The sequence below is a fragment of the Suillus plorans genome (genome assembly GCF_016647745.1).
Source record: "Suillus plorans strain S12 chromosome Unknown HD556scaffold_76, whole genome shotgun sequence".
In the NCBI taxonomy this organism is placed as follows: Eukaryota; Fungi; Basidiomycota; class Agaricomycetes; order Boletales; family Suillaceae; genus Suillus; species Suillus plorans.
In genome coordinates, this window is record NW_024537460.1 from 205,200 (window position 1) to 224,452 (window position 19,253).

General features: G+C 45.2%; 2 protein-coding genes across 2 annotated transcripts; one reads left to right on the plus strand and one right to left on the minus strand.

Moving 5' to 3' along the window:
- Positions 1 to 3: 3 nt before the first annotated feature.
- Positions 4 to 2,485, plus strand: HD556DRAFT_1408242 (uncharacterized protein). The gene is made up of 9 exons (XM_041304077.1): positions 4 to 708; positions 762 to 1,126; positions 1,185 to 1,320; positions 1,372 to 1,416; positions 1,473 to 1,614; positions 1,673 to 1,768; positions 1,820 to 1,878; positions 1,932 to 2,225; positions 2,276 to 2,485. The coding sequence occupies exons 1-9, from the start codon at positions 271 to 273 to the stop codon at positions 2,420 to 2,422; spliced, it is 1,722 nt and encodes a 573-aa protein (XP_041155025.1). The 5' UTR covers positions 4 to 270; the 3' UTR covers positions 2,423 to 2,485.
- Positions 2,486 to 4,778, minus strand: HD556DRAFT_1408251 (uncharacterized protein). Its single transcript, XM_041304078.1, has 7 exons — positions 4,714 to 4,778; positions 4,545 to 4,660; positions 4,391 to 4,473; positions 3,307 to 4,306; positions 2,947 to 3,249; positions 2,823 to 2,897; positions 2,486 to 2,765 (listed from the first exon to the last, which is right to left on the minus strand). The coding sequence occupies exons 2-7, from the start codon at positions 4,617 to 4,619 to the stop codon at positions 2,640 to 2,642; spliced, it is 1,662 nt and encodes a 553-aa protein (XP_041155026.1). The 5' UTR covers positions 4,620 to 4,660; positions 4,714 to 4,778; the 3' UTR covers positions 2,486 to 2,639.
- Positions 4,779 to 19,253: the final 14,475 nt, after the last annotated feature.

Genomic DNA, 19,253 nt, shown 5'->3' on the forward strand with positions numbered 1-19,253 from the left:
TGCCTTGGTCTCATCGCCTAACGGTTCCAAATAAGGCGTCCTGGGCTCAACCTTGGCTAATTTCCTGACCTCACGATATGTCTCATAATAAGGCGTCGAACGGTCTAGATCAAGCAAGGTCGACCCAGTGCAATCGACTTAAGTTCAACTGTGACAACTCAGGGTCAGATGGCGTACTTGTCTGACAGTCACTGACGAGTATTCCAACATGATTTAAACCATGTATTTGCTCATTTCCGACTCCCTGACCCCATAGTATCGTCTGTTCCAATGAGTCACGACACGCCCTACTTCATCGGCATTGATATCGGTACCGGTTCTGCTCGCGCATCTCTCGTTGCACGAAACGGTGAGATAAAAGCATCTTCCACGAAGGATATCATCACCTGGCGTGATAAGCACGACTACCGTATTTTCGAGCAATCCACGAACAATATATGGGAGCAGATTTGTACCGCGGTGAAGGAAATATTGAAGCAGTCTAGCGTTCCTGCAACCGCAGTCAAGGGGCTTGGCTTCGATGCTACGTGCTCTCTCGCTGTGGCGGACTTTGGCGGGAGTTCGATAACAGTGACCAAGGGTAGTGGTATCGGCATGCATGGCGATCGGAACGTTATTCTGTGGGCAGATCATCGCGCCGAGAAGGAAGCTGAACTTATCAACTCCACTGGGTCGATTGTCTTGAATTATGTAGGCGGAACCATGAGTGTATGTAGCAGCTGCGAGTCCAATATACCTTACTAATTCTACTTTTGGAGTAGCTTGAGATGGAGGTGCCCAAGATTCTTTGGCTCAAGAAGCGCATGGACCCTGCCCTGTTTGCCCGATGCCAATTTTTTGATCTTCCCGATTTTTTCACATACAAGGCAACAGGAGACAACACACGCTCCTTTTGTTCGGTTACATGCAAGTGCTCTTATGTTCCCGACAAAGGCTGGCAGCCGGACTTCTTTGAGCGCATTGGTCTCGGCGAACTTGTCGATGGCGATAACTGGAAGCATATGGGCGCCGCCAGGGGGCAAGTGCATGCTGCCGGAAGCCCAGTTGGTCGAGGGTTATCTCAAAAGGCAGCTGAAGAACTTGGACTTGTGGAAGGTACTGCTGTTGGAAGTGGTCTGATTGACGGGTATGTCATATTACATCCATATGTCTATTGAGTGTGAATGCTGTTGGCGTCGTGCTAGGTATGCTGGTTGGATGGGCACAGTTGCAGCTCGATACATAGAGAATGGTCAACTTTCAAACGTGCTTCCTTCTCTCGACGAGTCTCGGCACCGTTTGGCCATTGTTGCCGGAACGAGTACTTGCCATATTGTTCAGGTAAGTTATCTTGCTCAATCCATCTTCATCAAGACGTCAACAGTGTTGCAGAGTAGGGATGGTGTCTTCGTAAAGGGCGTATGGGGTCCATATAGGGTATACTATTGCTATTCTGCATAACATGCCATATCTTAATGGTATATTTTCAATAGGACACAGTTTTCCCTGGTTGGTGGATGAATGAAGGGGGCCAGTCGTCTACAGGACAACTTATTGACTTTATCATCACCACTCACACCGCGTATCCTGAACTCAAAGAACGTGCAAAGCAAGAGGGAAAATGCACACATGATGGTCTGTACAACTTTTCATGCTGGAGCAACGCAAGCAGTGCCTTGATATGCGTCTCTAGTCTTACTGGACGTCCTCGAAAAGTTGCGGAACGAGAATAATGTTCATACTTACACGGAACTTACGAAGAATGTACATTTCTATCCTGATTTCCATGGTGAGATGAGCTATAGTTCGATATTCGTATCTTTGTTCACAACTATCGCAGGAAACAGATCTCCAATCGCCGACTCTCGAATGAGAGGTTCCATTGTCGGTCTTGAGCTGGTAAGTCACTCCTCTAATTGAGAACTTCAATCAAGTCATCTTGATTACTTCAGGACGCATCTATAGACGACCTCGCTCGCAAGTACTACCTTACTCTGGAAGCTATCGCCCTTCAAACTCGCCACATCATCGACGTTCTCAACGCGGCAGGGCATGGCATTACCTCTCTGTATCTTTCTGGTGGGCAGGTGAAGAATGTGGTAATAATGCAGCTCTTTGCGGACACATGTGGCATCCCCGTCATCTTGCCCAGGTCATATTCTGAGGCGGTGGTTCTTGGTGCGGCGATGCTGGGAAGGATTGCAGCGGAGGGTGCTAAAGACGGAGAAGACATGTGGAAGATCATGGTAAGATATCCTGTGTATTCTGCTGTGTAGATGCTGATTTTACCATTCAGGTCGAAATGACACCTACTGGTACCCTTGTGGCCCCTGGGGCGTCGTCGACAGTGAAAAAATTACTAGATGCTAAATACAGTATATTCCTAGAGATGATTGATAACCAGAGGCGGTGGAGACGGCAGACTGAAGAAGCTAGTTATTGAAATGTTTTCGTTCATGATGGATTTTTGTATTATTGCCAATATCGTATGTATGAAAGAGCGCGAGCTCGGATCGCAATAAACTGCAAGACCTAATTGGTAACTACCAATGACGCTGCCAAAAAGTTGTATGTGTTCCATACTTGGGTATAAAAGTTTACCCCCAAGTAATGTACGCAATGCACCAAAAACATTCGGAATCTCCCCATCAATTTATCAGTTAGGCTTTAACACTGGGCCATTCTGCGATAATGCCATCCGTGCGACGGCGAAGGTCATGTTCGTCCTTAAATGGAATTTCTTCCAACTGCGATGTCTGCTGTAAGACGTCTCGAAGACAAGTGACCTAAACACGAGTAGACTGGTTGAGAATATTGCCAGTGAATTATTAAAGCTGACCAACCTGTGCAAGTTCTGAATCTAGGTGCGGGTATACAGACTCTATCTCGGCCAACACTATGCTCAAATCCTCCATGTCCTGATGTATGTGAACAACAGAATGCAGATATCGGAGACTCATTCCGTACCTTATGGCCAATCTTCGTTTTTCCCTTAACAAGTCGTTGCAACGCCGTAATCCATTTGGACACCAGGTCTTCTGCAACCTCAATCTTATGCTTCTTTCGAACAGGTTCATCCCCGAGGCGACTCTCCGTATAAACTCTCTTTCGAGAGACATCGTTGCGCCCAGAAATACTTGTGGCTTTGGTGCTTTGCGAGAGCGACGTGTCAATCGATACTCCTGAATCGCTGAATGAGACAGGGCTGTTTTCTTTGCTTGCCGCAGCCTCGCGCACTGGCGCGAAGATAGACGCCGAATCTGCAGTTGCCTGTGGTTACAATATATCAGGTTGTGTTCATTTCTATCTGCGATGCATGGTACTCACGTGAGCAATTAATACGTCAGGCGAGTGAGGTGCGTCTGCGCCCCCAAACATTACATACAGTCGTTCGTTGAATCTATCCCCTCTGGATTGCTGTGGAAGAGAGGTAACTTGAACGCCATCAAGAATTCGCGTAAATTTGCGCGGCAAGGCAAAATGTTCATCCTCGACTGGAGCTAGCCCCGACTTGATTTTACTGTGGTGATCTCCCTGACGTGCGGAGGTTGAAACATCGAAGTCAAAAATGGCGTCTTCGAAGGGAAAGCAGTTTGTCCTCGAAGTCTCATCCTGCGACTCTTCATTGGTGTCGCACCCTGTGGCATTGCGCCGACGACGCCAAGCAATTTTGGCTACCCGAGTGTCCAATGCAGCATCAATAACCTTTTGCATAGACTCGTAAGGAATGGCGGACGCGGCTTTGCGACGAGTTATGGTCGGAACCGCTGTGTTGGTATTAGGTATTGAAGCATCGACTACTGCGATAGGCTCTGAACCCTCCTGGCTTGTGCTTCTGCGAGTATCATGAATTTGGCGGCGCTGTTTGTTATAAATCACAGCTTGCACGTCGGTGCTGCTCCCCTCGCTTTCAATAGGTGCGGCTGGCGGCGAGATATTGTATGAACCATTGGCGCTGAATGTTGCTTGCAGCATCTCCTGCAAACTTTGGGAACCGCAGGAATCCCCCAACCCAGAGTAGACGCCTGAAGGTGCCTGCTGGACTTCTTGTCGAGGCATTGCAATCGAAGGACCATGGTTTGGATTTTTCTTGCGTTTCTGTGACAGCGTTTTTCTCGCATTCGAAGGCGAGGCTTTTGATTCCTCCACACCTAAAGGGAGCTCATCCATACCGCCTTCGCTATCCGAAACAACCATTGGTGTCCATGAAGGAAGATCACGTTGTTCTAGCTGAACAGTGCCTCTGTCTGCTAGCATTGCACCTCGGGATAGTCGAGGAACTGCTTCATTTGGACTTGGAGGGGGTGAGACTGATGAGGGCACCATCCTAGTAGTGGGTTTGTAATGTAAGTACTTTTGGACATTGAACTCGAAGACAGTTAGTGGCGAGGCAATGGCTGATAATACTTACTTGTCATGTTTGGACTCGGAACCCGAGTCTTTGGGGAAACTATCTGCCAATGCGAAATTGATACCCCCAGTGAAAGCCTGTCCCTGCAAGTTGAAGAATCATTTGATCAGCAATGGTAGTAGAACTTGATGCAAACATGTGCAATACTACTAACATGTGGTCCTGCATGTGCAGTTACAAATTGGTGTGTCATAAGTGGTGTGTCATACATTCTTGCCCACTGTTTCATGATAGTATAGAAAGCAACAGAAAGCTAAGTAAGGCCTTGAGCTACTTTGAGAAGTGTAAGTCCATGAGAGATTAGATGAGAGATTAGAATGCACCAAGGGAGTGTGATTACTTGCTGTATGGTGTGAGGCTAAGAGCAGGTATTATACCACAAGGAGATGATTCATCATCATCCTAAGTTGGGTCACTGCTATATATTGACTACATTGTTTGGTATTATTGACATGATTTGGCATACAGCTTAGTCACTCACTATCCTACACATGAGCCTGTGAACAACAAGCTCAAACAGGTGCTTACTAAGCGAGCCAAACATTGTAACTTAGTACAGTGCAAGTCACTCAAAACCTGCAACTAGCGAGCATGAAAATTGCAAGTCTATCTACACCTCCACAGGGCCCTCTTTCGCCTTCAAAATATTACAGACGGGCTGTGATAGAGTAGTACATTGAAACTATCTCGATCTTTTTTTGAAAAACCTAAGATGTAGAAAATTTGGTCACCGAAAAGTGAACTTCATGCAGAGATTGTCGGAGTTTCCTTTTATGGAACACGGCATCTCAGTGTTATCACGTGGACTACATATTTAATTGACAAGGATACCAAGGCTCATCATTAATTTAGGACCACACTGACAATGTGACTTGTATTTCTTAACAGTGAATTTGGCTTGACTGTCATATCCCGCGTTCCAGACCCGGACCAATCACGCAATCATCTCCGGACTTCTGGACTTCCGAATCCGGTTAGCTCCTATCTTCCGTGCCTTTTCCCTTTGGTATTTCCCTTATCAGTTAGTATGCTTTATTTTCCATCCCTTATTCATTTCCATCTTCATTTTACTAAGTTCCGATAGTGTCATATCCCGCGTTTCGGACCCGGACCTATCACACTCATCATTTCCGGATTTCCGGATCCGGCCGACTTCTATGTATCGTCCGGATCCGACCCGCGTCTAACTTCCGTGCCTTATCCCTTTGGTATTCCCCTTATCAGTTAGTACACTTTATTTTCCGTTCCTTATTCATTTCCGTCTTCATTTTACTAAGTTCTGATAGACTAGTGATAGTCGTCCCATATGTTTTCTTCATAGCTTTACATAGCTTCGCACTGCACTTACTGTTCTCCGTTATGTCCTCAGTAGTATATAAACCCCTGTACAATCTCTGTAGTTTCCTCAGTTCGAATATCATCTTAGACTCTGCTCATTCTCTCCTCTGTCCGACTTGAGTTTCTCTCTCGTCGACCTCCGCTCGTCTTAGGATCGACTCCTATAGACTTGTCACCTCCGCCTCTACCTCTGGTAGTCCTCTGCTGTTTCCTTTCTAGTTCGGACTTCGTCCGGATTAGTCTTATCTCTTGTTTCCGAATGTCCGCCGGAATTCCCGCGCATCGGACATCGGACTCCGGACATCGCCCGACGCCCTCCGGACATCGTCCGGTAACCTTCGGACATCGTTCAACAACCCTCGGAAGTTAGGGGCACGTACTCGGGTAAGGGGCGCAGCGCATGAGCTGAAGCCAAGCCCTTCGGATCCGACCCTTGAGCACGTTCTTAACAGATAAACTAGTGATAGTCGTCCCACATGCTCTGTCCATAGCCTTGCATAGCCTCGCACTGCACTGACTGTTTCTCTGTTATGTCCTCAGTAGTATATAAACCCTGTACAGTCTCTGTAGTTCCTTAGTTTGAATATTATCTTAGACTCTGCTCATTCCCTCCTCCGTCCGACTTGAGTTTCTTCTCTCATCATCCTCCATTAGTCTTAGGATCAACTCCTATAGACTTCTCACCTCCGCCTCTACCTCTGGTAGTCCTCCGCTGTTTCCTTTCTAGTTCGGACATTGTCCGGATTAGTCTTATCACTCATTCCCGAATGTCTGCTGGAATTCCCGTGCATCGGACATTGGACTCCAGACATTGTCTGACAGCCTTCGGAAGTTAGGGGCATGTACTCGGGTAAGGGGCGCAGCACACGAGCTGAAGCCAAGCCCTTCGGATTTGACCCTTGAGTACGTTCTTAACACTTGATGTGCATTGAGGCCTTTTCTGAAAAAAAGTGAGTAAGAATTGTTAAGATATTAAAATGGTTGAGCACCTGTAAGCATCCATGTACCGCCAACTTTTTTGAAGCTTTGCTTGCTTCTGCCTTTTCATCAGAGGAAGCATTTGGGGATGGTAACTTCGACTTCTTTAGTTTCAACTCAAAAGTGAACAATTACGTAATATCCATGATTTTTGGGAAATTATATTTATGCTTATTTCAATCATGTTTCCTATTGAAATTTTAATTTTAGAGTGCGCTGAGCAAAGTGGCTGCCACAGGAGAGTTGCTGGCTCTTAGTGACTCGCACTGTAAGGCTGTTCACTGTACTGTAGAGTTACGATCATAACTTCGAACCTTTTTGGGTGTGACCATGTAATTAGCTTCGAATCTATCCTATATTTTGTACTCTTGTGAGAGCTTTGTGACAAGCAAGTCATGGAGGCTCATTGTATGTGATTGGCTGCACAGAAATAGGTTGAAAATTTTTAGCAATTTTTATGTTTTTTTGTCTTATTTTACTATATGTCACAAAATAGCTTCATGATCCCAAATTCAGTGTGAATGTCACTTCAATAGCTTCAATTTGTCAGGGGGTGGGACATGTGATGAAGTTATAGTCGTAACTCTACAGTACTGTATAGGGTTTAAAAGTCCAGTTGCACAACTGGTCAACAACTGCAGACTAAACCATACTGCCACTTTAATTTAACATCTTATGGTTGCCAGTTGCCTTGTTTGACCTCTAACATTAGACTGATGAAAAGTCAACTGCAACTGGTCTATACCAGGACTGGTAGTGTCCAGCAATTGTTGTATTCCTACAACACATTAACACTTCCTATCCAGCTACACCACAGTAGAGGTCAGAAATGTTAACAGCCAAGAAACTACCTAGGTAGATCTAGAGCTCACTGATACAATTGCAGATAGTATGGAATTGGTCAGGTATGTTGGAGCATAAAAGCCTACTAGTACTATAGCAGTCATGCAGATGGGCCATGCACGAACAGGTCCAATGAATAGGCTGCCCACGCACAAAGGTATTCCTTCAATTTTTGTCAGCAAGTCTTCAACATCTGGACTCATGCTAGAGTCTGAGTGGCTATGTAATGACTGAAGTGTGTATGCATGATTGATACTTCGCACCAGATAAGTTTTCTGGCATCGTAGCATCATCCAGTTTCCCAGAGAATATACACAGAAATGTGAAGTCTCTCTGCTGGCTTGCCAGCCTGAACAAGAGCGGTCTTCGGTTATCTCTGTTTCCGTTTTGCTTATTGATCCTTGTATGAGTTTCATCTCCGAGTTCATTTCCTATGATCCATTTCACTTACTAATACATTTCCACATGCTCGTATATAGCCTTGCCCCTCTGCTTACTGATATGCACAGACTTGCCTCCAGTATATAAACTCCTGTAGATACTCCTGTATTTCCTTAGTCTGAATATCATATTAGTCCTTGCACTAGCCTTCACACTAAGTCCTCATAACTAGTTCCTTCCTTGCTAAACATCCACCTTAGGCCTAGGGAGGAATTCCCTAGGCTGGAGCTCTGCTCCTTGTTACAATAACATTTAGACCCCCTATTCATTTTCCTTATCTCCCATCAAGCGGGCTGTCCGCGCTATGTTTGCTATCACTTATCTCCTTATCTTGATACACCATTTACAAGCTCCGCTTGAACATTCGCTATATAGACATGTAGTTCACCGATTGTATTCCTCACTTTAATCTACTGGGTTTTACCTGGAACTTGTCCTTCAGTAAGGCCTCCAACCTTACTGTCTAAGAACTACTATTCTAAGGGAGTCGCCAACACTCGCCTTAGCCAGAATACTCTTGACCTCTCATTCGAGAGAAGAACCACGTCCGTCTCGCTGCCAAGCAAGAACATCCATTGGGACTCAGACGGCTTGACTCATCCCAGTCATAACACTCCTCTGCTCATCTGATCCTCCATTCCTCCGAGTTTCCAGAAGTTCCTCTGGAACTTTCCCACAGTCCTCCGGACCTACTCTGCTTTGGACTTTGTCCTTGCAGCCTTTCCTTTGTTTGCTACTACTTAGGACAAGTCCTAAGTAGCTATTACATGTATCCGTATCAGGACGAAACCTCATTGTAATTTCCAGAAGTTCCTCCGGAAGTTTCCCGCTGTAGAAACAACAATACAGAGAGGAACAAATGAAGCTCCTGACTGTATCTATAATGTTGTGAGGTCGCGCATTGCCTAGTCTGCTATACTTGAGACAACAAGTGCGTTTGACCCTAAAGGGGAAGCAAGTGCAGCAAGGATCTGGTAGTAGGTGCTGAAGGCGCTACTGGTTGGCTAATGTGGAGCACGTGAAAGCGCAGGTGTGCGCAACGAGGTGCGGGAAAGCGAAGGTGCGCGCGTGTGAGCGGAAATGAGAGAGAGTAAGAGTGAGTTTGCTTAAGTGATGATTAGATATTAGATGAGGTGAGAGATGCAAGCTGAGAGACGAGGTGCCAAAGAATAGATTGCAACTATATTCTGCTAGGTAGTAAGTGGGTAAGTGGGAGGTAAAGTGGAAAGTGGGTAATAGTATGTAATGCTGGCGCTTATATGGTGCCTAAGCGCTGTCATGCGGAGCCGAATCGCTACCAAGTAAAGTATGCAAAGATATATGTATGTAAGTAAGGGTCCATGATAAAAATAAAGGTGGAACAATATGCAAATAAGGGCAAATGGGAACATACACACTAGAGAGCTTGGTGGACAGTGGATGGATGCGTCTGGATGGCTGGCGCTATAGGGCGCTCAAGCGCGGGAAAGTGCGCACGCGGGAAGTCGTGCGCGTGTGCTGCGCATTGCATGGGAAAGCTGCGTCTCGTAAGGGAATAGCTGCGGATAGCATACAGTGTGATGCTGCAAGTTGAGCCCCTTCAGTGACAAATTCCGTATTATACGGGCCACCCGACCTACATAATATCCCGTATGAGATGGGCCAGCGGATTATGGGCCCATGTTGTGTATATTCTCGATGATGACGGATGGGCCGGGACACATATTATTTCCGATGGAGACGGGTGGGCCCATGTATGCCAATGATATATATATCCTTGATGTTGACGGATGGGCCGGGGGAATATGATCATTCATGGAGATGGGTGGGCCCATCAGGGTAATATGTAGAGTAGGATATTATAGACAGCTGGGCTGAAGAGAGATGTAAGGCAAATATTGTTATATAGACGGGTGGGCCGACGGGGGTGTATTACATATATGGGTGGGCCGAGGTAGGGGAATATTACATAGATGGGTGGGCTGACACGGGGTGTATTACATATACAGGTGGGCCGACATAAAAAGTATTACATATATGGGTGGGCCGACGAAAGGGATATCAAATAGACGGGTGGGCCGAGGGTGTGATAAAATATTTATTACATAGACAGGTGGGCCAAGGTGGGGTATAATTATATAGACGGGTGGGCCGACGTAGTATGTATTATATAGACGGGTGGGCCAACATAGGATGTATTACATAGACGGGTGGGCCGACGTGGGGGATAATACATAGATGGGTGGGCTGATGTGGGGGAATTGTACATAGATGGGTACATATATGGGTGAGCCTAGATACGTATAAATGTCAAATTTTCAGTGCAAAACCCCAAACCGAGATTACCAACCCCCGAACCCCGAAATTGTGGACTGCTGGGTCTCGGGTTTCGGGGTTCGGGGGTCCCGGAACTCGGAACTCGGTATGTGAGACAACAAAAATATATTTCAAACACGGGTAAGTCAATGTGTTTGTCAATCAACTTGATTGTAAATTATATTTTATTAATTTCCCAAGTTCCGAGTTCCAAGCTCTGGGACCCCCGAACCCCGAAACCCGACAGTCCACAATTTCGGGGTTCGGGAGTTGGTAAAATGTGTATGGATAGATGAAAGGTTGATTTAAACATTTTTGAAAGATGTCCCATATGAAATGTTAAGTCCCGAGTTTTGAACTCCGGGTTTCAGGACTTCGGGCTTCGGGACTCGGCACTCCAGAAACCTGGAAATCGAAACTTGGGACTTGACATTTCATATGGGACATCTTTCAAAAGTGTTTAAATTAACCTTTCATCTATCCATACACATTTTACCAACTCCCGAACCCCGAAATTGTGGACTGGCGGGTGTCAGGTTTCGGGGTTCGGGGGTCCCAGAGCTTGGAACTCGGAACTTGGGAAATTAATAAAATATAATTTACAATCAAGTTGATTGACAAACACATTGACTTACCCGTGTTTGAAATATATTTTTGTTGTCTCACATACCGAGTTCCGAGTTCCGGGACCCCCGAACCCCGAAACCCGGGACCCGGCAGTCCACAATTTTGGGGTTCGGGGGTTGGTAAAATGTTTATGGATATATGAAAGGTTGATTCAAACATGTTTGAAAGATGTCTTTCATCTCAAAAATTGAGTCCCGAGTTCCGGGTAAGACATCTTTCAAACATGTTTGAATCAACCTTTTGTATATCCATAGACATTTTACCACCCCCGAACCCCGAAATTGTGGACTGCCGGGTCTCGGGTTTCGGGGTTCGGGGGTCCCGGAACTCAGGACTCGATATGTGAGACAACACAGATATCTTTCAAAAGTTTGTAATCAATTATTGTAGATCAAATTTTATTGATCTCCCCAAATTTCCCAAGTCCCAAGCGCTGACCCCCGACCCCCGAGACCCGGCAGTCCACAATTTCGGGGTTCGGGGGTCCCGGAACTCGGGACTCAATATGTGAGACGACACAGATATCTTTCAAAAGTTTGTAAATCAATTTGTTTGTAAATCAAATTTATTGTAGATCACCCCCGAACCCCGAAATTGTGGACTGCCAGGTCTCGGGTTTCGGGGTTCGGGGGTCCCGGAACTCGGGACTCGATATGTGAGACGACATATCTTTCAAAAGTTTGTAAATCAATTTGTTTGTAAATCAAATTTATTGTAGATCAAATTTTATTGATCTCCCCAAATTTCCCAAGTCCCTGAGCACCTGACCCCCGATCCCCGAGACCCAGCAGTCCACAATTTCGGGGTTCGGGAGTTGGTAAAATGTTTATGGATACACGAAAGGTTGATTCAAACATGTTTGAAAAATGTCTTTCATCTCAAAAATCGAGTCCCGAGTTCCGGGTTAGTGCCTGAAGCTTGAAACTTGAAATCAGTGGAAAATGAAATCTCGCAACAATGTACACATGAAGATGTTTCATTTCCTTTGACAATTCACCGAGTGTCTTGTACTAACCTGACAACACAGTCTGGGCTTCAGGCTTCAGGGCTCGGTACACGACACTCGGGGAATTGTGAAATTTCTATTTTCTTGGACATTTCACTGAGTTCCGAGTTCCGGGCGCCGAATTCCGAGTTCCGAGCGCCGAGCTCCGAGTGCTGAGCTCCGAGTGCTGAGTGCTGAAGCTCAAAACTTGAAATCAGTGGAAAATGAAATCTTGCAACAATGTACACATGAAAATGTTTTATTTCCTTTGACAATTCACTGAGTGTCTTGTACTAACTCAGGGAATTGTGAAATTTCTATTTCCTTAGACATTTCACTGAGTTCTGAGTTCCGAGTGCCGGATGCTGAGTGCTGAAGCTTGGAACTTGAAATCAGTGGAAAAAAAAATCTCGCGACAATGTACACATGAAAATGTTTCATTTCCTTTGACAATTCACCGAGTGTCTTGTACTAACCTGACAACACAGTCCGGGCTTCAGGCTTTGGGTTTCGGGGCTCGGTACATGACACTCGGGGAATTGTTTATGGAAATGAAACATGTTCATATGTACATTGTTGCGAGATTTCATTTTCCACCGATTTCAAGTTTCAAGCTTCAGCACTCAGCCACTGGTTGGTAGTCAATATAGGCAAATGGTAATGAAAAATGAAAGTTGTTATTACGCTTAACTTCTTTACCGAAGGTTGTAGTCCGAGTCTAGGGGAGTGTATTGGTAGTCTTTTCTTGTCCATCAGTTATCATTTAACCGAGATATAAGCTAAAGAAATCTGAAACATCGGCAATAATGAAAAATGAAAGTTATTATTATGTTTAAGTTCCTGAACAAAAGTTGTAGTCCAAGCCAAGGTGAGTGTATTGGTAGTTTTTTCTTGTCAATTGGTTATCTCGTTACTCGGTACTCGGTACAAGGGAATCAGTACTTGGTATTTGGTTCTGATACTCAATACCCGAGAATCAGTAGTCAGGTACTCGGTACTCAGTTCTGATACTTGGTACCCGAGAATCAGTAGTCAGGTACTCAGTACTTGGTTCTAATTCTTGGTACCTGTGAATCAATAGTTGGGTACTCCAGCCTTGCCCTTGCATCCATGATCCAACCTTTTAATATATAATGAGCATAGCTTATATTCTTGCTTCTTATGACCAAGATCAGCTCACAATAGGCTGGAGTTTGTGAGCTAGTGTGTATACTTGCCATTTCGCCTGATAAGGGGCCCATGCCTTCAAAACATTGAATCTTCATAATCAGAAACCTGGGGTACATTTCAAATATCTTAAGTATCATAGACATAAATTTACAGACAAATCAACCAAGAATTGAGTACTGAGGAAGTGAAATGGGTAAGAAATTGAGTGTGGGAAACTTCAAAGACCCAAAGCATCGAAAATGGTTAGTTGAGCAGTGGTAGGACTTTAATGCTGGGTCAACTCATATTTTCACTATATCCCTTCTACCCACCCCCTACCCTCAGGGCAGTAGGCAGTATGGGTTCCTTGGGTAGTTTACGATCTATCCTACATATTTGTAATGATATTTTCGGCCTGAATCATATATAAATGTGACTTTGTATAAAAGATGTCTATTGTCACTCTCCACACATATGTCATTTTGCCTATCATTACATCAATCCTTCATGAATCTTTCTAAGCTTTTAAGCTATTATAATGGATGTATATGGGTGTTATTCCAGGTCTCTGATCACATCACAGGCTTGTTATGTTGGATATCTCGACATAATGTGCAAGTCTCGCTATTAATATTCATTCTTTTATCTTTAGACTCACTTACTGCACACATGTATTTCATTTGTCATTATTGATGTTTCGGATTTCTTTAGCTTATATCTCGGTCACCTGGTAACCAATGGACAAGAAAAGACTACAAATAAACTCACCTAGACTCGGACTACAACCTTCATTAAGCTGACTACTGATTCCTGGGTACCGAGTATCAAAACCAAATACTGAGTACCAATTACCATGTACCGAGTACTACATAATGAGTAACAAGATAACCAATTGACAAGAAAAGACTATCACTACACTCACCTGGACTTGGACTACAACCTTCGGTAAGGAAGTTAAGCATAATAACAACTTTCATTTTTTCATTATTGCTGATGTTTTGCCGAATGACAAGGAAAGACTACCAAGACACTCACCTTGACGTGGACTACAACTGTCATTTTTCATTATCATTTGCCTATATTGACTACCGAGTCTCGAGTACCGACCACTGACCACCGATCACCGAGTACCGAGTACCGAGTGCTGACAAATACAATTCCCAAGTTATTTGAACCCTACACCAATGGATAATACATACAAATACAATTCGTGTCCATTTGAAGTACCGGGTTTCAGGTTTCGACACTCGACACTTGGTGATTTGTGCAATGAGTGAAAAATGGACATGTTGTGTACATTATTTTGGGTTTCGGGCTTCGGGTTTCAGCCCTCGGCCCTCGGAACTCGATGATCTGTGTAATGTAAATGAACAATGAACATGTTGCACACCAGGTTTCGAGTTTTGGGTTTCGGCACTTGAAACTCAGTGATTTGTGCAACAAGTGAAAAATGGAAATGTTATATACATATTTTCGGGTCTCGGGCTTCGGGTTTCGGCACTTGGCACTTGGCACTTGGTTATTTGTGTGATATAAATAAAAAATCAACATGTTGCACACTGGGTTTCAAGTTTCATGCTTTGGCACTTGAAACTCGGTGATTTGTGCAGTGAGTGAAAAATGGACATGTTGTGTACATATTTTCGGGTCTCGGGCTTCGGGTCTCAGCCCTCGGCACTCGGAACTCGATGATTTGTGTGATGTAAATGAAAAATCAACATGTTGCACACTGGGTTTTAAGTTTCACGCTTTGGCAGAACTCGAAGCTGTTGATTTAGATATCACCCGAAACCCGAACACCTGAATGTCAAATTTTCAGTGCCGAACCCTGAACCCCGAGTGCCGGTGCTGGGTGCCGAGTCCCGAAGCCTGGAACTCAGGATTTAACATTTGAGACGAATGAAAATTTTCAGACATGTTTGAATTAACCTACATATATCTATAAACATTTCACTAACCCCCGAACCCCGAAAGATATTTTTGTTGTCTTACATACAGAGTTCCGAGTTCCGGGACCCCCGAACCCCGAAACCCGGCAGTCCACAATTTCGGGGTTCGGGGGTTGGTAAAATGTGTATGGATATATGAAAGGTTGATTTAAAACCCTCAAACCCTGAAATTGTGGACTGTGTGCAGTGAGCAAAAAATGGACATGTTGTGCACATATTTTCGGGGTTCGGGGTTCGGGTTTCGGCCCTCGGAACTCGGAACTCAATGACTTGTGTAATATAATTGAAAAATGGACATGTTGCACACCTGGTTTTGAGTTTTGGGTTTCGGCACTTGAAACTTGGTGATTTGTGCAACAAGTGAAAAATGGAAATGTTGCATACATATTTTCGGGTCTCGGGCTTCGGGTCTCGGCCCTCGGCACTCGGAACTCGATGATTTGTGTAATATAAATGAAAAATGGACATGTTGCACACCGGGTTTCGAGTTTCAGGTTTTGGCACTCAAAACTCGGTGATTTGTGCAACAAGTGAAAAATGGACATGTTGCGCACATATTTTCGGGGTTCGGGGTTCGGGTCTCGGCCCTCGGCACTCGGAACTCAATGATTTGCGTAATATAAATGAAAAATGGACATGTTGCATGCTGGGTTTCGAGTTTTGGGTTTCGGCACTCAAAACTCGGTGATTTGTGCAATGAGTGAAAAATGGACATGTTGTGTACATATTTTCGGGTCTCGGGCTTCGGGATTCGGCCCTCGGCACTCGGACCTCGATGATCTGTGTAATATAAATGAAAAATCAACATGTTGCATGCCGGGTTTCAAGTTTCAGGTTTTGGCACTCAAAACTCAGTGATTTGTGCAACAAGTGAAAAATGGACATGTTGCATACATATTTTCGGGGTTCGGGGTTCGGTGTAGAGACTCATGCCTCTCATGGTGTGATATGGCAGTATTCACTAGGGAGTACACAGCACGAACTTGCAGCATCACTCTGTGTGCTATCTGCAGCTATCCCTATATGAGGCGCAGCTTTCCCGCGCAACGCGCGCCATGCGCGCACCTTTCCCGCGCTTTACGATGTATACGCGCGCGCGCTTTCCCGCGCTTAATCGCCCTATAGCGCAAGCCTTCCGGAAGCATCCATCCACTGTCCACCAAGCTCTCTAGTGCGTGTATTTTCATTTCCCTTATTTACATATCATTCCACCTTTATTTATATCATGGACCCTTACTTACATATAGCTTTACATACCTTACTCGGTAGCGCTTCGGCTCCGCGTGACAGTGCTTAGGCGCCATATATAAGCGCCAGCATTACATACTATTAGGAACTTTCGAACTTTGGACTGGACCTCCCACTTACCCACTTACCACCTAGAGAATATAGTTGCAATCTATTCTTTGACACCTCGCGCTCACATCTCTTGTTATTCATCTATCATCACTTAAGCAAACTCACACTTACTCTCACTTGTTTCCGCTCACGCGCGCGCACGCTTCCCGCGCCTCGCGCGTACCTTCGCTTTCCCGCGCCTCGCGCGTACCTTCGCTTTCCCGCGCCTCGCGCGTACCTGCGCGCTTTCTCGCGCTTCGCATTGGCCGACCAGTAGCGCCTTCAGCGCCTACTTCCAGATCCTTGCTGCACTCGCTTCCCCTTTAGGGTCGAACGCACTTGTCGTCTCAGGTATAGCAGACTAGGCAACGCGCGACCTCACAACATTTACAGATACAGTTTGGAGCATCATTTGTTCCTCTCAGTATTGTTGTTTCTACATCGGGTCTTGGCCCTCGGCCCTCGGCACTCGGAACTCGATGATTTGTGTGATATAAATGAAAAATCAACATGTTGCACACTGGGTTTCAAGTTTCACACTTTGGCACTCGAAACTCGGTGATTTGTGCAGTGAGTGAAAAATGGACATGTTGTGTACATATTTTCGGGTCTCGGGCTTCGGGTTTCGGCACTTGGTACTTGGCACTTGGTTATTTGTGTGATATAAATGAAAAATCAACATGTTGCACACTGGGTTTCAAGTTTCATGCTTTGGCACTTGAAACTCGGTGATTTGTGCAGTGAGCAAAAAATGGACATGTTGCGCACATATTTTCGGGGTCCGGGGTTCGGATTTCGGCCCTCAGAACTCGGAACTCAATGACTTGTGTAATATAATTGAACAATGGACATGATGCACACTGGGTTTCGGGTTTCGGCACTCGAAACTCGGTGATATGTGCAATGAGTAAGAAATGGACATGTTCCATACATATTTTCGGGTTTCGGCACTCAACACTCGGAACTCAATGATCTGTGTAATGTAAATGAACAATCGACATGCTGCACACCGGGTTTCAAGTTTTGGGTTTCGGCACTCGAAACTCGGTGATTTGTGCAGTGAGTGAAAAATGGACATGTTGAACAATGGGTTTCAGGGTCTCGGGTTTGAAAAATAGCATAATAACAACTTTCATGTTTTCATTATCATTTGCCTATATTGACTACCGAGTCCGATAAGGGACCCCTTGGATGATCCATTGCTCAATGAAATACTACCTGATTGGAAGTGTGCTGGTTATCAGATATTCATTTGTCGACTCCCGGGTCCTGGAACTCAGAAGTCGGTACAGTTGACCCAAATTTGGGTGGTCGGAACTTGGCGTCTTGTAGGGCAACACAAGCTTTGCACCCCGGATTCCAAATTCTGCAAGACAACCTGTCCACCATCAAAGGCCATGTCAGGAGATCACCTGCTGCTCCGGGAACTCGGTAACTTTGATTTATTACCTCCTCTGATTTGGTTGATGTACAACTACCTCAGCTCCATCATGTCTACAATTATGATACACATGGGCCCACCCATCTATATTTTATACCACCCTCGGCCCACCCATCTAATACAACATCCCATACAACACCCTCGGCCCACCCGTCTAATACAATATTTTATAATACCCTCGGCCCACCCGTCTAATTTAATATGTGTCTGGGCCCACCCATGAATGTGATAACAAGTACCTACCCATCTATCTCATACACATCTACCTTAATACACCCATCTGCATAATATCCAATTACCTCGGCCCACCCGTCTACCTAATATTCATATACATCGGCCCACTCATCTACTCTATATATTCCCTGCATGGGCCCACCCGCCTCCATCGGGAATAATTTCCCTCCCGGCCCATCTGTCATAGTCGAGGATATTTTTATCATGGGCCCATGGTCCGCTGGCCCGTATCATACGGGATATTATGCATGTCCGTTCCCTCGTATTATATGGAGATAGGTCACTGTAATATGTGGCAAGTTTGTGCTGTGTACTCCCTAGTGAAAACTGCCATATCACACAATGAGAGGCATGAGTCTCTACACTGCACTCATCCGGAAGTTTCTCGCACTCGTCTGGAAAGTCCTTCCAAACTTTCCCGCGCTTTGGATGTCCTTTGGATGTCCTTGGACTTCCTCCAGACATCATTCTGAAATTAAGGGCACATACTCGGGTAAGGGGCACAGTGCAAGAGCTGAAGCCAAGCCCCTCGGAATCAGTCCTACCCTTTGTGCACGGTCTTAACATGATGACCACATGCATGCATGGACTCTTCAGGAGGAGCCTTGCTGAATATAATAGGAGATGTTTTGTCTATAAAATGATTAGTTAGCCATATTAGAAGTGAATTGATTCACACGTACTCAAGTCTCCACTCTTTTGTTGTTCAATGGTCAATCTTAGTGATGGACAGGTCCAGTTCGGTCTGGTTCTCTAGGAAATTCAGAGAACCGTGGACCGGTGTAGAAACAACAATACTGAGAGGAACAAATGATGCTCCTGACTGTATCTATAAATGTTGTGAGGTCGCACATTGCCTAGTCTGCTATACTTGAGACGACAAGTGCGTTCGACCCTAAAGGGGAAGCAAGTGCAGCAAGGATCTAGAAGTAGGCGCTGCTGGTTGGCTGATGCGAAGCGCAGGAAAGCGAAGGTGCATGCAAGGTGCGGGAAGCGCACACGTGCATGAGCGGAAATGAGAGAGTAAGATTGAGTTTGCTTAAGTGGTGATATGATGCAAGACCAGAGATGTGAGTGTGAGGTGCCAAGGAATAGATTGTAACTATATTCTGCTAGGTAGTAAGTGGGTAAGTGGGAGGTCAAGTGGAAAGTGAGTTAGGTGAGTAATATTATTGTACTGTTGGCGCTTATATACGGCGCCTAAGCGCTGTCGTGCGGAGCCGAAGCGCTACCGAGTGAGGTATG